Source organism: Nerophis lumbriciformis, linkage group LG11 (genome assembly GCF_033978685.3).
Source record: "Nerophis lumbriciformis linkage group LG11, RoL_Nlum_v2.1, whole genome shotgun sequence".
NCBI classification, from domain to species: domain Eukaryota; kingdom Metazoa; phylum Chordata; class Actinopteri; order Syngnathiformes; family Syngnathidae; genus Nerophis; species Nerophis lumbriciformis.
This window is the reverse complement of record NC_084558.2, coordinates 2605579-2625947: the sequence shown is the minus strand read 5'-3', so window position 1 is coordinate 2625947 and position 20369 is coordinate 2605579. Positions and strand designations below refer to the sequence as shown.

Sequence of the window (20369 nt, the reverse complement as noted above, 5' to 3'; positions counted from 1 at the left end):
GAGGAAGCCAGAGTACCCGGAGGGAACCCACGCAGTCACAGGGAGAACATGCAAATTCCACACAGAAAGATCCTGAGCCCAGGATTGAACTCAGGACTACTCAGGACCTTCGTATTTGTCAGAGTTTGTAGGATGCGAACCCCAAGATGCAGAGAAGGCGGAAGGCGTTATACGGGAAAACATGATTTAATGTTCGAAATAAAGTAAAAACACAAACTAGGAACAGGCAAAATGGAAACAGGAACCAGAAAACAGAAAAACTGGAAATAGCAAACGGCTAACAGGATCTGGCTAACAGGAAAACAAGAAGCTAGGAGAAACCAACCGTAAATCAAATCAACTTTATTTATAGAGCACATTTAAAATTTACCACAGGGGTAGCCAAAGTGCTGTACAATGAGCAGGTTAAAAGATAAAACAAGTACCGAGCAAACACAACACAACACAAACAGAACACGATAGAAAATAAATAATTAAAATAGAATTAATAAAATTAAAAAAAACAACATAAAAACAGGATCACAGCAGGTGTATTATGGGGCGCCATTGCAGGATGGATATCACTCAGTGTTAAAAGCCATGGAATAAAAGTATGTTTTTAAGAGAGATTTAAAAACAGGAAGAGAGGAGGCTTGTCTAACACTCAGGGGTAGGTCGTTCCAGAGCTTGGGAGCAGCAACGGCGAAAGCTCTGTCACCTCTAAGCTTCAGCCTTGTGTCAGGGACCGTCAACAGCAGCTGATCGGCTGATCTTAAGGATCGGGTGGGGCAGTAAGGCTGAAGGAGGTCGGAGAGATAGGTTGGCGCGAGGTTGTTTAGACATTTAAAAACAAATAAAAGGAGTTTAAAATGTATTCGGTAACGCACAGGGAGCCAGTGAAGAGACGCTAAAATAGGGGTGATGTGCTCACGTCTGCGGGTCTGTGTTAGCAGACGAGCAGCAGAGTTCTGCACGAGCTGCAGGCGGGCGAGGGAGGCCTGGCTAATGCCAACATACAGGGCATTACAGTAGTCAAGACGAGTCGAGATAAAGGCGTGGATTCATTTCTCAAGATCATGTCTTGATAGAAGCGGTTTTACTTTCGCTATTTGGCGTAATTGATAAAAGCTTTTTTGAACGACGCTGCTGATTTGTTTTTCGAATTTAAAATCTGAGTCAAACTTCACCCCCAGGTTTGTGACAGAGTCGCTGAGATACGGGGTCAGAGTGCCGAGGTCAACGTTGGGGGAGGGAGAGCGACTTGGACCGAACAACATAACTTCTGTTTTATCTTCATTTAGGCTCAGGAAGTTAGCTGAAAGCCAGACTTTGATGTCGTGCAGGCAGTCAATAAGACGTTGAACCGTGTTATTTTGTGCCATGGGAAAATAAATCTGGCAATCATCGGCATAAAAATGAAATGCAATACTGTACTTCCTAAAAATAGAACCAAGGGGGAGAAGGTAAAGCGCAAATAAAATTGGGGCAAGGATTGAGCCCTGGGGGACCCCATGTGGTAAAGGAGCTGTGGACGACATAAAACTGTCTACTTTTACACAAAAACTCCTGTCGGTTAGGTACGACCGGAACCAGTTGAGGGCGGCGCCCTTAATGCCCACACAGTTCTCAAGACGAGTGATTAAGGTGGCGTGGTCGACGGTGTCGAACGCAGCAGACAGATCTAAAAGCACCAGGACAACATATTTACCAGAATCAGTGGACAGGAGGATATCGTTAAAAACTTTTAGAAGCGCTGACTCTGTGCTGTGGAGGGCTTTAAAACCGGACTGGAACAGCTCAGTGATACCATTATCCTCTAAGAAGGGCAACAACTGACTGTAGACAACCTTCTCTAATATTTTGGAAATGTATGGAAGATTAGAGATAGGTCTGAAGTTAGAGAGGAGAGAGGGGTCGAGGCTGGGTTTTTTAAGTAGAGGTCGTACCACTGCATGTTTAAACTCTACTGGAACTATTCCAGAAGAGAGGCTACTATTGATAATGTTAAGGACACTTGATCCAATAGTAGCAAGTACCTCCTTAAACAGGCGAGGTGGGAGGGCATCTGCAGGAGAACCAGAGGGCTTCATATGACTAACTGTGTCACTTAAAAAAGAAAAGGACACCGGCTCAAACTGATGGAAAACAGAAGAGAAATGCAGGGGAACAGAAGGGTCATATGAAGGCTGAGATAGACTGGCTCTAGTTGACACAATTTTGTCAGTGAAAAAATGGAGACAATTTTCACAGAATTCAAAAGAAGCATCAAAACCAGCAGATTTGGGAGCATCAATGACAGTGTTAATAGTTTTAAACAGAACTCTGGGGTTGTTACAGTTAGAAGATATAATCTGAGATAGATATATATTCATTTCTGCTTTTAAATAGCTATAAGGAACAGCTTACCGCTATGACGACAAGGACAGGTAGACACTACAATGACATCGGCAATGACAATCAGGTAGTGATGACAATGATCCAGCAGTGACTGGAGGGTAGGGCAGGTATAAATAGCAGCTGGCTGATTGACACCAGGTGTGGCCAGGTGCCAATCAGCCACAGCTGAGGCGACACAGCACTCAGGGAGACAAGTAGGAAATAAAGACAAAATAAAAGTGCTGGACAGAAAACAGACAAACGCAGAGAAAAAACTAAAACACAGTCAAACTGTCAGGGACAAGCCTGACAGTATTTTGAGACAAATGCACTAACCCCTGTGCCACCCTGCTGCCCGAAAGGCAAACAAAGAAGATCAATTCAAATAATTTATGCTTTTGGATTATAAGAGCCACAATTATTTGGTGCATCCAATAGGATAGGGAACAGTACCGTATTTTTCGGACTATAAGTCGCAGTTTTTTTTCATAGTTTGGCCGGGCTCCAGTGCGACTTATATATGTTTTTTTCCTTTTTTATTATGCATTTTGGGCAGGTGCGACTTATACTCCGGTGCGACTTATACTCTGAAAAATACAGTAATAATAATTATAATAATAATGGATTAGTTTTATTGTAGTGCTTTTCCAGACACTTCAAGGGCCTTACAGTGACAACTGAGAACCCATCAATCATCCATCCATCCATCCATTTTCTACCGCTTATTCCCTTCGGGGTCGCGGGGGGCACTTCAGCCTATCTCAGCTACAATCGGGCGGAAGGCAGTGTACACCCTGGACAAGTCGCCACCTCATCGCAGGGCCAACACAGATAGACAGACAACATTCACACACTGGTGCGACCTTCTTAGCCTTTTAAAAGTCAAAATGCAAACATATCTTTGCACTTTACTTTTGGGGCGTAAATCTGTTTGTCTAATCCAATAATGTTTAAACAATGTTTGTCTTTCTAATATTTGTAAGGGGCAGTGACGTGCAGTCACCCCGCCTCACCTGCCATCATGGAAAGAAAAAAATGTAAAAAGAAAAAAAATATATTAAATTGTTATATGTATCCAGTGCAGAGCCGGCCCAAGGCATAAGCGTACTAAGCGCTTGCTTAGGGCCCCGCGGCCACCAGGGGGCCCCCAAAAGCAATTAACAAAACATTCTTATTTTTTATTTTTTGCATGTACGAGTCTGACTGATGATTTCTAAATGATCAAAGATATATTATTGTACAAAAACACAATTTTAGGTCAACAGAGTGCTGCTGCTGATCTAGGCTTAGTGATTCTTCCTGCCTCTCTTTAAATGTAAAGCTGCCTCTGCTGCACCTGTGACGTTTGCCGCCTGCTATGGCGTCACATTAATGCCAAAAATCCGAGCACATAAAAACTGTTATCGCGCGCTGATTCTCCACTTCGTGCGCGCGCGCGACACCCTTTTGCGCGCGCGTGGTGCCTTTTTGCGCGCGTGCCGTCTCGGTCTGTGCGCTGGCATGTTTCGTTTTGGCACTTTGGGGGTGGGTATGCTTAGCCGGCCCCTTCTTTCTGATTGGCCAGGCGAAAAATGCTCAGAGATAATCAGAAGTATAGCAGGGCAGGTCATCGTCAATATGTGTCAAGATTGTTATAGGCGCAAAGTTTTCACTTCTTCTTGAACATTTGTTTTCTAATTTATGGAATTTCTTTTGATTCAGCCATAAAATTAATGAAATAATCTTTGAATTTTGTTTTTAAAATGTTAAAAATAGCCTTTTAATAATGTATTCTGAAACAGTTTAAAATAATCAGAGAACTGACTAACACTGACCCTACACAACTATGTTGCACAATTAAGTCATTTTTTTTATAGCGAAAGAGGTGATTTCAACAGGTGCAGCATCCTATGTCATATCTACATGTAATAAGATTTGTAACAAGGCAAACCGTTTGTAAATTGGTCGAAAATCAAGCAAATTATGGTAATTTAATTGGTACATGTACTAATTAAATTACCATAACTTGCTTTGACATCAATGTAATGATTGAGGCTAGCTGTCCGAGGTAAGATGGCTACAACGTTGCTACGCTGGAGAATGATTGGTCTTATGAAAAATGCTCAGAGCCAATCAGAAAGGAGGGGCCGTGTAAGCATATCCGCCCCCAAAGTGCCAAAAAGAAACATGACAGCGCGAGGAGAGATGCCAGGAGTACACAGAGAGCGCACAGACCGAGACGGCGCGCGCGCAAAAAGACACCACGCGCGCGCAAAAAGACACCACGCGCGCGCAAAAGGGTGTCGCGCGCGCACGAAGTGGAGAATCAGCGCGCGATAACAGTTTTTATGCGCTCGGATTTTTGGCATTAATGTGACGCCATATCTTTCCTCTCAGATTCAGACAGGACTGAGCAGGTGATCAGAGGACCACTGTCTATTAAGGAGAACTTTTCATTCCCCAAACGGCATGATGGCCCAAGTTTTCATTATCATTATACCTACAGACAACTAGTCAATGGGGAAAAAGTCAAGTGTAGCTGGCTGAATTATTCAAGAAGTAAAGATGCAGTCTATTGCTTTTGCTGCAAATTATTTTCCAAAAAGTCCTTAAAAGTGTCAGCCGAGGGACAGCGGGATTGGGTCAACATAGGTGCACTGCTGAAACAGCATGAAAACAGTGAAGATCATTGTAGCAACATGGTGAAATGGAAGGAATTTGCCTTGCGTCTTTCAAAGGGGAAAACTATTGATGAATTTAACTTCAGTAGACTGCGCTCTCTTTGTACAAAGTAAACATTGAATATGAACAATTAACTAAAAATGTAAACTAGTAATTAAAGACTAATATGTACAAGACTGATGAGACAAGATGACACTTTTACTGTAAATACAAAGCTTTATCACTTGGACTGTTCAACCCCAGGCCACTCTTGTAGCTGAATGTTATCTACATTTTAAGATTAGGAACCATATGTGGCACTCTGGACATCATTCGTTCATTCATTGCTATTATTTATGTTCTTAACTGGGCCACCCCCATATCTTTATAAATGACATGTCATTTGTAAAGACATGCCAGGCTGACAATAGGATCATGTAAACAACACTGCCAGAGCCGCAATGAGTTTATAGTAGGTGTGTGAATGATCAACAATCAATATTATTGGCAGAAATAGAGGGCCCCAAAATCAAATTTTGCTTAGGGCCCCATGGAGGCTTGGGCCGGCACTGATCCAGTGATTATACTATAAAGTTATTTTCCATTTAACTTCACCAGTTTTAGATTATTTTTATTCAAAATCGCTGAATTTTCACATTTGCCGTTCAAATACTGAGAAGAGACGGTGCGGTGAACAGCAGCCAGTCGAGGCGCGTCACTCAGTGCCTCAACATGGACGGACTCGACTAACTGCTGGTCTGCTGTGCAGTGAGACTGTATTGCTATATGAACTCCCAAAATCGGAGGTCTCAAGGTTGGCAAGTATGCTTTTAATGTGCTTGCCTCATTGTCTTTCCCCAATTCACACTTAAATATAAATCAACAAGATACTGTACTTTAAACTAAAATTGTGTCAAAATTCTGTGCATCCGTTTCGTCGTCGTTTAATGTCAGGTCATAAGCTAATTTCATATCTAATTGCAAGCATACTATCTTCAATAGTACCGGTAGTCTTTATTGAGTATGAATACTGAAAGGATTTTTAAAGTTAGTTTATCTCATAACAGCGTATAACAACCCACAACACATTTCAGGTAACCATTCCTGATTAGGTCAAAGGAGCATGTGCGCTCAAACTAAATCATCCGTGTTTATACTTGAATGCGATACTTTTTTCTGAATAATCGCATGACAGCCCTACCATCTAGCATGTTTTGCTAGCATCCACACCCACCAAACAAACAGAATAATTCAGACATTATTCATATTTTATTGCGACGTTACGTTGTAGAAAAAACATCGAGAAGAAACTCCAGCACGCCATTTTAGAGCTGTGCTCTGAATGGTATGCGGACGTGCTTCATTTTCTTCTTATAGTCCTCATCAAACTCTGCTGACTGCTGTGGCGTGAAAAAGTTCTTCCAATCACCGACTTCTCCTGTGTAGGACAAACAAACAGAGATACAACAATGTTGGACGCAGAAGCAACAGCAATTCATTTTAAATTAAGCAGACAAATGAAAATCGGGGCAGCACGGTGGAAGAGGGGTTAGTGCGTCTGCCTCACAAAACGAAGGTCCTGAGTAGTCGTGAGTTCAATCCCGACCTCGGGATCTTTCTGTGTGGAGTTTGCATGTTCTCCCCGTGACTGCGTGGGTTCCCTCCGGGTACTCCGGCTTCCTCCCACCTCCAAAGACATGCACCTGGGCATAAGTTGATTGGCAAAACTAAATTGGCCCTAGTGTGTGAATGTGAGTGTGAAAGTTGTCTGTCTATCTGTGTTGGCCCTGCGATGAGGTGGCGACTTGTCCAGGGTGTACCCCGCCTTCCGCCCGATTGTAGCTGAGATAGGCTCCAGCGCCCCCCGCGACCCCGAAGGGAATAAGCGGTAGAAAATGGATGAATGGAAATGAAAATCGAAGGGGAGCTGAATATTCAACACAAATGCAAAAATTCTAAAAACCACTAGAGGCCACTGTTGTCCAAAAATGTAGATTTCTCAGAATAGGGCAGGGCTTATCAACAAAAACTATTTTTTGGGGGGGCTACATTTTAAGAATTTACTTCTCCCTTCACAATTACCATGCCTTAAAATGGCTAAAATATTCATTATTTCTGAAAAGCAGAATGTGCAAGTTTGTCAAAGATCCTCTTACTGACAGGAGAGCTCTGCTGTTTTTAAGAACCGACTGCCAGAAACACTTGGTAAAGATCCTGTATGTGACATTGTTCTTGTGTTTTTAGGTATCTGCTGCAAAAGTATTCATTTCAGCCAAGTTTTAAAGGTGAGCCAGTCTGTTGTCATTAACAGGACAAATTTAACCCATAGGCCGCCCAGTTTGAATAGCCCTCGACTAGACTGATATTGTTGAGGTTTTGAAGGACCTTTTCTCATGAAGGCAGAGATGGACTGGTCAAAAACTGGTTTGGGAACGAAGCTGTAGTTGGCCATCGGGTTCTCCTTCATTTTCTCGAAAGATGTCAGCTCCACAATGCGGCTGATGACATCATCAGAGAGGGACAGGTCCAGGTACCTCATAATGCGCTCCACTTCACGTCGAGGATTCTGGGTAAGAACAATAACAAGGCTTGGTGGCAAACTAAACAAATTATGAACACGTTTTATAATAATTAGGTTTCATTAAGTACTACCTCTTTCATGTCTTCATAGAAAAGGTAAAGGATGTTCCTCTGTTCTTGTTCCACCCAGTAACCCTTGACATGATCATACCAGGAGCCCCATGGCACTACAAAAGCAATAAGTGGGTCACTTCATGGTGATAAACCAACTTGTCAAACCATCAAATTTGCGTTTGAATTCTGAAATGCCTTAGCCAAACTAAAATGCTAACAGTTAGCATGCATCAAGTGCCAAGTTATATGGCTCTCAGGTGTGGAACTGGAAAATCGGCTGAAAAAAGTTGGCATGCTAATGTTAGCATGCTAATGTTCGCATGCTAGCTGAAATCTGTTTAAAAAATGTCAAAAGAAAAAAGGGCGGACATAGTGTAATTGAAATGTGGGAATTCCAAAAAAATTGGGAATTTTTGGAATCGGTAAAATGGTTGGTTTGGATGTCCAGTGGTGTGTGTTTATTATGGTGAAATTGTATGAAGTTGTTGAGAAATGTGGAAATTGGGTAAGTTTGAAAAATTGCCTACTTTAATTGGGGGGTAAAACTGGAATTCCTGGTAATCTGGGAAATTGGGGAAGATAAAAAAAAGGTAGCCTGTGTTTTTTCATACTTGAACGGTGTAGATTGGATGAAAACAGTGGGAGAAGAAGGTGGTCAAAAAGAAGAGTGCAAAAGAAAAATTTCAACATTTATAAATTGTGAAAATGTATGAACTTTTTGTGTACAATACTATATATTATAGCTATATAAAAAAATAAATACTGTCTTTACAATGATTCCAGCAATACATACAAAACACTAGCTATGTGCACATGAACACAATGAATCAGAATAGAATCCTAACCAGAATAAAAAGGCTTCACGTAAACACGCCATTTGGATCAAAATTTCATTCGGATCAAGACTGGTGGTTTATGCCAATAGTCATTTAGATTGAAGCACATAAAAAACACTTCTTCCAAAATTCGGGTTATAATTAGCCTTACTGCACATGTCTTTGACGTCAGCTATACTTTAATGGTGAAGTATTTCTGATTCTGGAAGAGGGACAACATTTGATAATATGGGAATGAAGCGATTGTCCTGCTGCTGTCTCCCCCATTCAACATGTTCATCATCAGTACAGTGGTGCGGCATAGCTCGGTTGGTAGAGTGGCCGTGCCAGCAACTTGTGGGTTCCAGGTTCGATCCCCGCTTCTGCCAATCAAGTCACTGCTGTTGTGTCCTTGGGCAAGACACTTTACCCACCTGCTCCCAGTGCCACCCACACTGCTTTAAAAAAAAATTAACTTAGATGTTGGGTTTCACTATGTAAAGCGCTTTGAGTCACTAGAGAAAAGTGCTATATAAATGTAATGCACTACAGTTATATACTGTTGAGATTATTGCTCTAAAACCGAGACTAGCAAAAACAAAAGTATGGTCTGGAGTTTCTTGTGTTGATGTAGCAATAAAAGAAAGGATCCAGTTGTCGTCTCAACGAGCTGTTTTATTTACGACCTTGCAGCTACTCCAAGTGCTAACTGCTAGCCTCAGGCACGTAACATGAAGACGCGGCCTGATGACGCCACGTCTGCGACTACAGAAAGTACAGCAACTCGTACTTATCACAACGTCGAGGGCAGAGAGCAGCTCAATTTCAAAAAGAGAGGTAAAACAAAAGTAGGGAACAGAAGAAAACTTATAAATAAATAACGTGACAACGTCGGACAAGCAGAAATGCACAGAGCCATGTTTGTTTACAGCAGAAGTCACTTTTTCTTCTTCTTCCACTTCAGTTTGCGGTATGTGTTGCTCATGTCAAAAATAAAGTATTCCGATCTAAGGTGTGATGCATGAAAAAGGAACATCCTAATCTGTTCATTTTTTTCAGGGTCCATATACACAGTAACATTCTAATCCCAATTCAGATCAGATTAAATACATTTTGTATGGATTAACCTCCACAATTTTGCCCATGTAGACGTAGCTGTCAGTATTGCTCAGCAAAAACCTGTGTGGCAGGTGTCTTTAAAGGGTGAATGGTTTTACTTTATTGTAATTTTTATTACACACATCGTAATTGAGAATATTCAAACCTTTACAAGTTTGTATGATGGCAGCAGTTCATGTCAATATATTGTTTTGAATTGCAGTTTACATACCCTCTCCACGCATGAACTTGTGGACGTATCCCTCCCACGGTCCGGGATCAGGCTGGGTCAGATTCATCTGATCAAAGTGGAAGTAGCTCACTAGATTGTCCTTAGCATTGCGAGCCACGTAGATCACCTTCACACACCACAATAGAAAAAGTGATTCAAAAAAGGTTTATTGCTAGTTATTGTCAGTTTGTTTTAAAGGAGAACTGCACTTTTTTTTTTGCCTATCATTTACATCCCTATGGAAGAGAAGAACCAATGTTTTTCTTTTTTATTCATTCTAAATCGTTAAATACGGCAAGTACGAGGTGGCTGACAATGCAGCTAATGAGATTGCACTATTCCGCTCATAAAGCCCTCTAAAAAAACACCCAAAAACTGCCAACAATATTCCATTTACATTTCGTGAGCTGAATATATAAATCAAGTATTAGCAATATTGTTATTAAAAGCACTAACGTTAGGGACCTACATTTAGCAGCATTGATCACAGAGATCTGCTGCTATATTGACATTGAGCTGCTGCTGCATCACATTTGAGTTGTTAAATAATGATAAATGGGTTGTACTTGTATAGCGCTTTTCTACCTTCAAGGTACTCAAAGCGCTTTGACACTACTTCCACATTTACCCATTCACACACACATTCACACACTGATGGAGGGAGCTGCCATGCAAGGCGCTAACCAGCACCCATCAGGAGCAAGGGTGAAGTGTCTTGCTCAGGACACAACGGACATGACGAGGTTGGTACTAGGTGGGGATTGAACCAGGGACCCTCGGGTCGCGCACGGCCACTCTTCCACTGTGAAAGTTAATTCTAGATCAGGGGTCGGGAACCTTTTTGGCTGAGAGAGCCATGAAAGCCAAAGATTTAAAAATGTATTTCCGTGAGAGCCGTACAATATTTTTTAACACTGAATACAACTAAATGCATGCATTTTTAAGTAATACCAACATTTTTAAAGTACAATAAGTCTCTTATTCTTTTTAATAACATTGTTGTTCTGAAGCTAACCAATAATAAATAAAATACTTCTTACCAATAATGCGACTTCTTGAACAGGTGCGGTAGAAAATGGATGAATGGATTAAAATCCATCAGAATGTTTTATATTTTGAACATTATTTTTAACACTGCGATTACCAGCGGAATTATTCATTACTTATCATGTTAAGCAATGTCAGCTAAGATTTATCTGAGAGCCAGATGCGGTCATCAAAAGAGCCACATCTGGCTCTAGAGCCATAGGTTCCCTACCCCTGTTCTAGATTATAAATCATGTCTCTATCCTGGATAGTAGAACGGTTTGCCATAAACCGAGAAGTTGGTCAACTTTAACATTCAACTTATACCCAGAGATGACTAGAAAGATACAAGACCTGCATGAGGAATTTGTTTAATTCTTCATCTAAACGGAAAGATATGAACCTTCCATTAATCAGCAATTGTCATTGGCCAACAAAAAAACACCAGCAAAAATTGAGAAAACAGCAAGAAACAATGAGAAAAAGCCATATATATATATATATATATATATATATATATATATATATATATATATATATATATATATATATATATATGCATATATATATATATATATATATATATATATATATATATATATATATACATATATATATATATATATATATATATATATATATATATATATATATATATATATATATATATATATATATGGGGGTAGATGCTGTTTTGGTTTTGGGCTGAGACCATAGATCTTGGGATCAAAGGTTGGTAACCACTGCTGTACTGTATGTGATTGTTTTATTATGTTCGTAGTTTGTATATCGTGTTTAGCACTTAGCAATACTGCTATATGATGTATAGTGTTTCACTAAAGCTGGATCTGATTAGCACACATGTAAAACTTGTTGTTCATCCTCCTTATATTCAGGCTCAAAAATAAAAGATTCTGAATCTTCATTCATCCCAAAGTAGTTGTTATTGACTCTCATGAATTCTGCGGGATTAGTAATAATGTTGTTGAAGGGAAAAGCCAATGATGTGAAGAGTCTGTGAAATTAATACGCCGAAGTGTGCTTAAAATGAACAAAATACGTAAATATTAAATGTTTTTATGAATGTGCCAGTTACTACATTGTATATATACACACATTGTGTATATAAAACGATGATGGAAGCTTTTGGAGGTTTTTAGAGTGATTTATAGGCAGAGCTCAGTGGCCTTACCCATTACCTCCCTGCTTGGCACTCAGCATCAAAGGTTGAAATTGGGGGTTAAATCACGAAAAATGATTCCCGGGCGCGGCCACCGCTGCTGCTCACTGCTCCCCTCACCTCCCAGGGGGTGATCAAGGGTAATGGGTCAAATGCAGAGAATAATTTCGCTACACCTAGTGTGTGTGTGACAATCATTGGTACCCTAACTTTAATAGCGCTCCCATTGGTTTGCTGGCTTTTGCAAGTATTTACAGTTTAAAATGCATAAAAAAAATAAAAACATATGTGTGCTTGTCTTACATAAGAATTGTGAATGGCACACAAAATTCCCCAAAATGTGCAGTTCGCCTTTAAAGAAAGCCTTCGGGTCCAATTAACCTACTTTGCACTTGTTGTCCCAAAACCCGATGGGAACCAGCTGAAATGGTAAATGTGTCTTAATAATCCTTGGTGGGTCCATCTTATTCAAGAGTTCAAGACCTGGGGAATACATTCACACATGTTTTACAAAAGCTAGTGCATAAACAATATCTGACTACCTCCCTATGACCTAATTGACTAACAAATGGTATACATGATCATTATATTACAAATTATAGTACATCATATTATTGTTTTTTATTTAACTTTTACAAACATTATTTTGGTAATCATGATACCTGCGTTCACCTGTTTTATCTGCTTTAAAATTGTAAATCATTCATTTTTATCAATGGTACACCAAATAAAGTGGTTTGATGGCACTATCTGCTGGGGAAAAAACAGTACTGCAGTTACAAATCTAGCAGGGGGCGCTTTCTCACCAATCCACGGAGGGTGACAAAAATGGGACAAAACTAAAATAAATAAATCATATTTACAATATTTACTTAAATGTATCATTAATGTATTTAATGCACAATTATAATTCACAATTACATTTAATTATTTAATCATTTATTGATCTCATTATTTCATCGTTTCCATATTTCATTATTCAATGATTTATTTAATAATTTCACGATTTAATGAATATTTTATTATCTATTTAATTATTTCATGATGGATTCAATTATTTCATGATTTAACAATTTATTTAATTATTTCATGATTTGATTATTTCACAGTTTAATTAATTAGGTCATGAGACTTAGCAAAGCTATTTTTAAAAAAAAGCCATTATTTTAATGTAAATAAATTATTTAGAATTATATTATACCAAAATTTGAAATAAATATGCTACGACACATAGATACCATACCAGCCCCCTGATTTCACTTCAAAACTTGGGGGACAAACATTTTTGCAGCATTGACATTTTAACCTTGCTTGCAAACAAAGAACACGTGTGATTTACATAACTGAGGCAACACTTGAAGTCCTCTCCTTTTTTGCAGTTGTACATTTTTCCTGTAATGTAATGTTTTGCTGTAGTTTGTTTACTTCAGATGCAGCCTGTTTTCATCTGTTCTACTAGTATTGCTCTCTCGTGTTCAAGGTTTCATTTTAGGTCCTCTCTTTTTCGAGTTTAGAAAAAAAAAAAACTTGTGAGAGGCTCACATTTTTGCAGCTCTAGAGTGCTGTCAAATGATCTTTGACTGACTTTTTTTGAGGAATGTCCTTAAAAATAGCAGTGCGCTCCTGTGACTCTGGCAAAATGAATAGACCAAAATCAAATCTCCACTGTAGAGGACGTTTGTTCTCCGGAATACACAGAATAAGATTAATGGTAAAGGGGCAAGTCCACTGCCCCACCACTGCCCCCAAAACGTTTTTAGTTGATTATCCCTGAGTATCAAAAGTACCCGTTTTTAAGACTTTTTATGGGTGCACCCATTATTCGGGAGTTAATCCAATAAAGCACTGTATTCAATTTACCTCTTTGCAGGATTATAATCATGTCCCAAAATGTAATCAATTGTTCCTAATCCCATTTCAAACAGTGAGAGTGTCCGCCCTGAGATCGGTAGGTTGTGAGTTCAAACCCCGGCCGAGTCATACCAAAGACTATAAAAATGGGACTCATACCTCCCTGCTTGGCACTCAGCATCAAGGGTTGCAATTGGGGGTTGAATCACCAAAAATTATTCCCCGGGCGCGGCCACCGCTGCTGCCCACTGCTCCCCTCACCTCCCAAGGGGTGATCAAGGGTGATGGGTCAAAAGCAGAGAATAAATTCGCCACATCTAGTGTGTGTGACAATCATTGCTACTTTAACTTTTTAACTTTCAAACTAACAAACTAACTGACAAACCAATGGCAACGATCACAAATGACCTACATTAGATACATTGTTGAATGAATGCCTCTCTGATAGTCTCCATCGTATTTATTATTTTTGCAATATTTGCAAATGAAGACTTTTTTCATTACATTGGGCCTTTTTTTTAATAATGAAACGCACCTGAAGGGATGGGCGGCGGCGAGCAAATCTCCAGGAAAGGACTGCGGACTGCTATGGGGGCTCTCTTACAGAGCTCAGCATCTCCGTTGTGAAGGAGCAGATCCACTATCTCCTGGGTCCATGTCGTACCTCGTCACCCCAACACAACACAGTAAATGACGTAAGTCCTCGTTTGAATGACAAAAAATACTCAAAGTCAAACAAAACTTGGAGTTCAAATTTATGCAAGATGTCCTCAAATCGTCTTCAGTGAGTAAGCTTCTAAAGGATGGACTAGTTCATGTGGGTTTGTTTGGGCTTTCACCCAGCACGTTACACAGTTCCAAAACACCACCACCATTCTTAAACCCCATAAGTCAACTTGACTTGAAATTACTCTCACAGCTCGATGTGTGCTAGAAAACACCTTACAGTATTTTTTCACAATACGATACTGTAACCCACATTTACATCAAATGACTAAAAGACTGCGATAGTCGTATATTTCACAGCAATCACCTGTTAAACCTAAAGAAGGATAAGAACAAGACGAACAAGAAAACTTTAAAAAAAAAATGCCGCAGTAAATATTATTTTGTTTATATATATACTATATTGCCAAAAGTATTTGGCCACCCATCCAAATAATCCGAATCAGGTGTCCTAATCACTTGGCCCGGCCACAGGTGCATAAAATCAAGCACTTAGGCATGGAGACTGTTTCTACAAACATTTGTGAAAGAATGGGCAGCTCTTAGGACCTCAGTGATTTCCAGCGTGGAACTGTCATAGCATGCCACCTGTGCAACAAATCCAGTCGTGAAATGTCCTCGCTCCTGAATATTCCAAAGTCAACTGTGGGTTTTGTTATAAGAAAATGGAAGAGTTTGGGAACAACAGCAACTCAGCCACAAACTGGTAGGCCACGTAAACTGACAGAGGGGTCAGCGGATGCTGAAGCGCATAGTGCAAAGACTTTCTGCACAGTCAGTTGCTACAGAGTTCCAAACTTCATGTGACCTTCCAATTAGCCCACGTACAGTATGCAGAGAGCTTCATGGAATGGGTTTCCATGGCCGAACAGCTGCATCTAAGCCATACATCACCAAGTTCAATGCAAAGCGTGGGATGCAGTGGTGTAAAGCATGTCGCCACTGGACTCTGGAGCAGTGGAGACGCCTTCTCTGGAGTGATGAATCACACTTTTCCATCTGGCAATCTGATGGACATGTCTGGGTTTGGAGGTTGCCAGGAGAACGGTACATTTCTGTTTGTATTGTGATGGCTGAGTGTGAAATTTGGTGGAAGAGGAAATATGGTGTGGGGTTGTTTTTCAGGAGTTGGGCTTGGCCCCTGAGTTCCAGTTAAAGGAACTTTAAATGTCCAGGGTACCAAAACATTTTGGAAAATTCCATGCTCCCAACCTTGTGGGAACAGTTTGGAGCGGGCCTCTTCCAACATGACTGTGCACAAAGCAAGGCCCATAAAGACATGGATGACAGTCTAGTGTGGATGTACTTGACTGGCCTGCACAGAGTCCCGACCTGAACCCGATAGAACACCTTTGGAATGAATTAGAACAGAGACTGAGAGCCAGGCCATCTCAACCAACATCAGTGTGTGACCTCACCAATGCGCTTTTGGAAGAATGGTCGAAAATTCCTATAAACACACTCCGCAACCTTGTGGACAGCCTTCCCAGAAGAGTTGACGCTGTAATAGCTGCAAAAGGTGGACCGACATCATATTGAACCCTATGGGTTAGGAATGGGATGGCACTTCAAGTTCATATGTGAGTAAAGGAAGGTGGCCAAATACTTTTGGCAATATAGTGTATTATCAATATTAGAAAATCATATACAGTTATGGAGTTTACTTGAAAATTACAGTTGTGAAGCCTCAGCATTTAGTTGTAACTTTATTGTAAACAACTGTAAAATCACAGCTGTGCGGGTACAGTACATTGCTATAAATTTATTTCACAGTAAATGACTGTAAATGGTCATGTGAAAGTAATGCAATTATCAACCAGCAATTTGCTGTGAATTTATAATTAAAAAAATTGTCAGTGTACTGTTATTTTAGGGCAGTGCTTCTCAAATATTTTCTGTTACGCCCCCCCAGGAAGAAGAAAATATTTTGCGCCCTCCCCCCACTCTCCACCATGACTATACATAGTATCATTTGTAGGGATGTCCGATAATATTGGACTGCTGATATTATTGCGGACGCAGGAAGATGTACAGAGCGCCAATTAATCCTTGAAGGCGCTGCCTTTGCGTCCTGGCCCAGTCACATACTATCGACGGTTTGACACACGCACTAGCGAATGCAAGCATACTTGATCAACAGCCATACAGGTCACACTGAGAGTGGCCGTATAAACAACTTTAACACTGTTACAAATATGCGCCACACTGTGAACCCACACCAAACAAGAATGACAAACACATTTCGGGAGAACATCCGCACCGTAACACAACAGAACAGAACAAATACCCAGAACCCCTTGCAGATGCTTGTTTTCATTCAGAAAAATCTCCCTCTCCAAGGAGAAAAAGAATTAGCCCACTCTTTGAGCTTCATCTGTTGCACAAATAGACTAATAGTCTGGACTGAGTGAAGCTGTTTTATTTATGTTTTGTGCCTTTTTCCCCATGCACTTTAAAGGATGGCTGTGTTTTCTACTAGTCTAGGCTGAAGCAGTTTTATTAATGTTCATGCACTTTAAAGGATGGCTGTGTTATCTACGAGTCTAGACTGAAGCAGTTTTTTATTTTTGTGCCTTTCTTGTTTTTATTTGCACATTTTTGTTACTCATACGAATACGTTAAGAACAGGGCAGATTGAGCCCAGTTTATAGTATACTCTGGACTGAAGCTGTGTGCCTTCATTGTTTTTGTAGCTGTTGTTTTGAGGCATGTTTGAAAAAAAAAAAGCACTTTGTGAAAGTCAAAGTTACAGTGTTTCCCATAGTTGTATCAGGATTATTTCAGGGAGAGCATGTCCCACATTCCAAGCTGCTGTTTTGAGTCATGTTAACAAAATAATGAACTTTGTGACTTCAATAATAAATATGGCAGTGCCATGTTGGCACTTTTTTCCATAACTTGAGTTGATTTATTTTGGAAAACCTTGTTACATTGTTTAATGCATCCAGCGGGGCATCACAACAAAATTAGGCATAATAATGTGTTAATTCCACGACTATATATATCGGTATCGGTTGATATCGGTATCGGTAATTAAGAGTTGGACAATATCGGAATATCGGATATCGGCAAAAAAGCCATTATCGGACAACCCTAATAATTTGTCTATAAAATTGTTATAAATATACCTCTGCATAACATTGTTATCTATTTAACCCTAAAGTAAACAACACACTAGTCTTTCCTCATATCCCACCGTGGTTACAGTGAAGCCAAGTGCTACATACGCTTCATCATATTCTGGTACAGCAAAAAAAGCATGTTCCCCGAGGTCACACTCGCCCAACCTGGCATCGCACTCTGGGACAAATGAATCCATCATCAAATGTGTAGTACCTGCTTTAGGGTAAGTGGCGATGAGGAGGTCTGAAGAATCGGGACAGAAATCCCAGATGGCGTCAAAGTTGTAAGCGATGTGGTTCATGAGGGGAATCCCTTTTACTGGGATGAGGGGGAAGCGGGTAATGGAGCTGCTCGCCTTCTTGATGGCATCACTGTAGGACAGCTCTTGGTCCTCTGACATGGCTGAAGTCGGAATGTTTTGCGTAGTCACTCAAAATAAGGATCAAATGAGACTGCTAGAGCACATCTAAAGTCTGAAGTCTTCTCTCTGTCTGTCAAATATGCTTCACTTTGACTTTTGTAGTGTCTGCCCTGCGTTACGTCTTCAACAACTTTTTGTCCGTGTCGCTGTTTTATAATCACCTTCTCAGATCCAATGACATCTGGTCTTTGCCTTGCTGAGCTCCTGGAGGATTGACTTACAGCCTTTCTTGACAAGTGAGTCCAAAAACTCTCAGCGGGCCATCCCAACAGCACTAAACAAAGTCAAGAGAAGTCTTTAAACCTATTTGTTTTTCTGCAAACTCAAGTTATTCTCAGCTTTGGATGACTGGAACTTTCACTGGCAGACTAAAGTGACCTTACATAACATATGCATGAGTCCAACCCTCACATGATACTATCGCCTCTTTCCTGTGTAACTTGAGGAAAAGGACGAGGTGTGTCCTGTGTGAGGCCCAAACCAAAACAACAATGTTCCCAGGCTGGACTTTATAGTTGTATGATTTTGAGTGGATTGATATTAAGGATTTAAACCTGTTCACCTAAGAAAAAGTATTAAAAAGTACACATTCTGCAACTTCTTTACGGTGTGTTTTCAAACAGAGAGTGTGTGCTTTTCTGCTACCTTTGGACCCAGACTGATAAAGTGAGAAAAAATGTGACCAAATAAAGCATTCTGCACAGGGTACTAGCAACGCATCGTATGCTCATGTGTTTGCCAGTGCATGCAGAAAGTTATGTTGCGAGCCTGCAGCGACTATTTAGAAATGACATTCCTCAATAGCCTGGGTTGAAACAATATTATGAATGACAACAAAGCTCAAAAATACTTGGCGACAGAGCACCCAGCTGTATTATGACTGGGTATTGTGTCTCAATGCTAGTGTTCTAACTTTGCTTTTAAAATCAGATCACATTAGATTCTAATCCCCAATATGCAGTACAAATACTACGGAGTGCCGAATGCAAAAGTTCAGTCACACTTTTCTGGCAGATATGTTTCTCAGATTTAACTCACTTTTCTCAGATTCAGCTAATTTTTGCGGAGCCCCCAAAGGGACATGGGGAAAATATTTTTTTAGATATGTTTCTCGTGCGCACGAGAAAGCATTGGATGCATGCGCATGGTTTGAGGTCTGTGTGAAAATGCCAGTTCAGGAGTTAATTCAGCTGTATTTCCAACTAGGACTTTCCCCCATGTCCCTTTAGGGGTGTTGTGCCAAAATGTGACACAATTAAGACATATTCTTTGGAACCAATCCAAAGCGGTTCTGTCAGCTGGCTTATATGGCAGTGATTGTGTTGTTTACAGCAATGTGATGTTCATATGTGACACAATCATGAAGTAACAGCGCAGCAAAATGATGAAAGACACATACAAATAGAAATGGATGTACTCATGCACACTGCGTGCCTCGGTGTAATTACAACCAATTCCATTCAGTGTCAAACGCGGAAGTGCAGCGTCGACGCGTTTGAATGTCTAATTCAGTGGTTCTTAACCTTGTTGGAGGTACCGAACCCCACCAGTTTCATATACGCATTCATCGAACCCTTCTTTAGTGAAAAATAAAATGTTTTTTTTTCAAATTCAAGACAAAGTTGTATGTTTTTGGTAACACTTTAGTATGAGGAACATATTCTAAGTAACAAAGACTTAATTTAGAGTTATTTGGACACTAGGGGAACATATTCTAAGTAATACAGACCCAATTTACAGTTATTTGGTTAGGGTTAGGGTCAGGGTTGGAAGACCTGGATTTTGCTGATGATTTAGCACTCCTAGCACACACACACACACACCAACATATGCAGGAGAAATCATGCAAACTGGAAACAACAGCTGCTTCGCTTGGACTCAAAATCAACACATCAAAAACTAAGTTAATGCGTATCAACAACAAGAACAACTCCCCAATAAACATGGATCATAACCAGTTAGACGAGGTTGCCACCTTTACATACCTAGGAAGCATTATTGCTGTGGACGGAGAAACGGAGGAGGATGTCAGTGTCAGAATTGGAAAAGCAAGGACCACATTCACTATCCTAAATAAAATCTGGAAAGCAAAAAACATATCACTCAAGACCAAACTGCAAATCTTCAACTCAAACGTCAAATCCACCTTACTCTACAGTTCAGAACCCTGGAAGATCGCCGCCAACATACTCAACAAAATACAGACATTCTTCAACCGCTGCCTCCGTCGCCTCCTAGGTATCTACTGGCCTAACATCATCTCCAATG

The 20369-nt window shown here is 40.3% G+C and overlaps 1 protein-coding gene across 1 annotated transcript; it reads right to left on the bottom strand.

Moving 5' to 3' along the window:
* Positions 1 to 6245: 6245 nt before the first annotated feature.
* Positions 6246 to 18499, bottom strand: LOC133610988 (sulfotransferase 1C1-like). Its single transcript, XM_061967804.1, has 7 exons — positions 17894 to 18499; positions 14367 to 14495; positions 12366 to 12463; positions 9775 to 9901; positions 7648 to 7742; positions 7381 to 7561; positions 6246 to 6433 (listed from the first exon to the last, which is right to left on the bottom strand). The coding sequence occupies exons 1-7, from the start codon at positions 18078 to 18080 to the stop codon at positions 6321 to 6323; spliced, it is 930 nt and encodes a 309-aa protein (XP_061823788.1). The 5' UTR covers positions 18081 to 18499; the 3' UTR covers positions 6246 to 6320.
* Positions 18500 to 20369: the final 1870 nt, after the last annotated feature.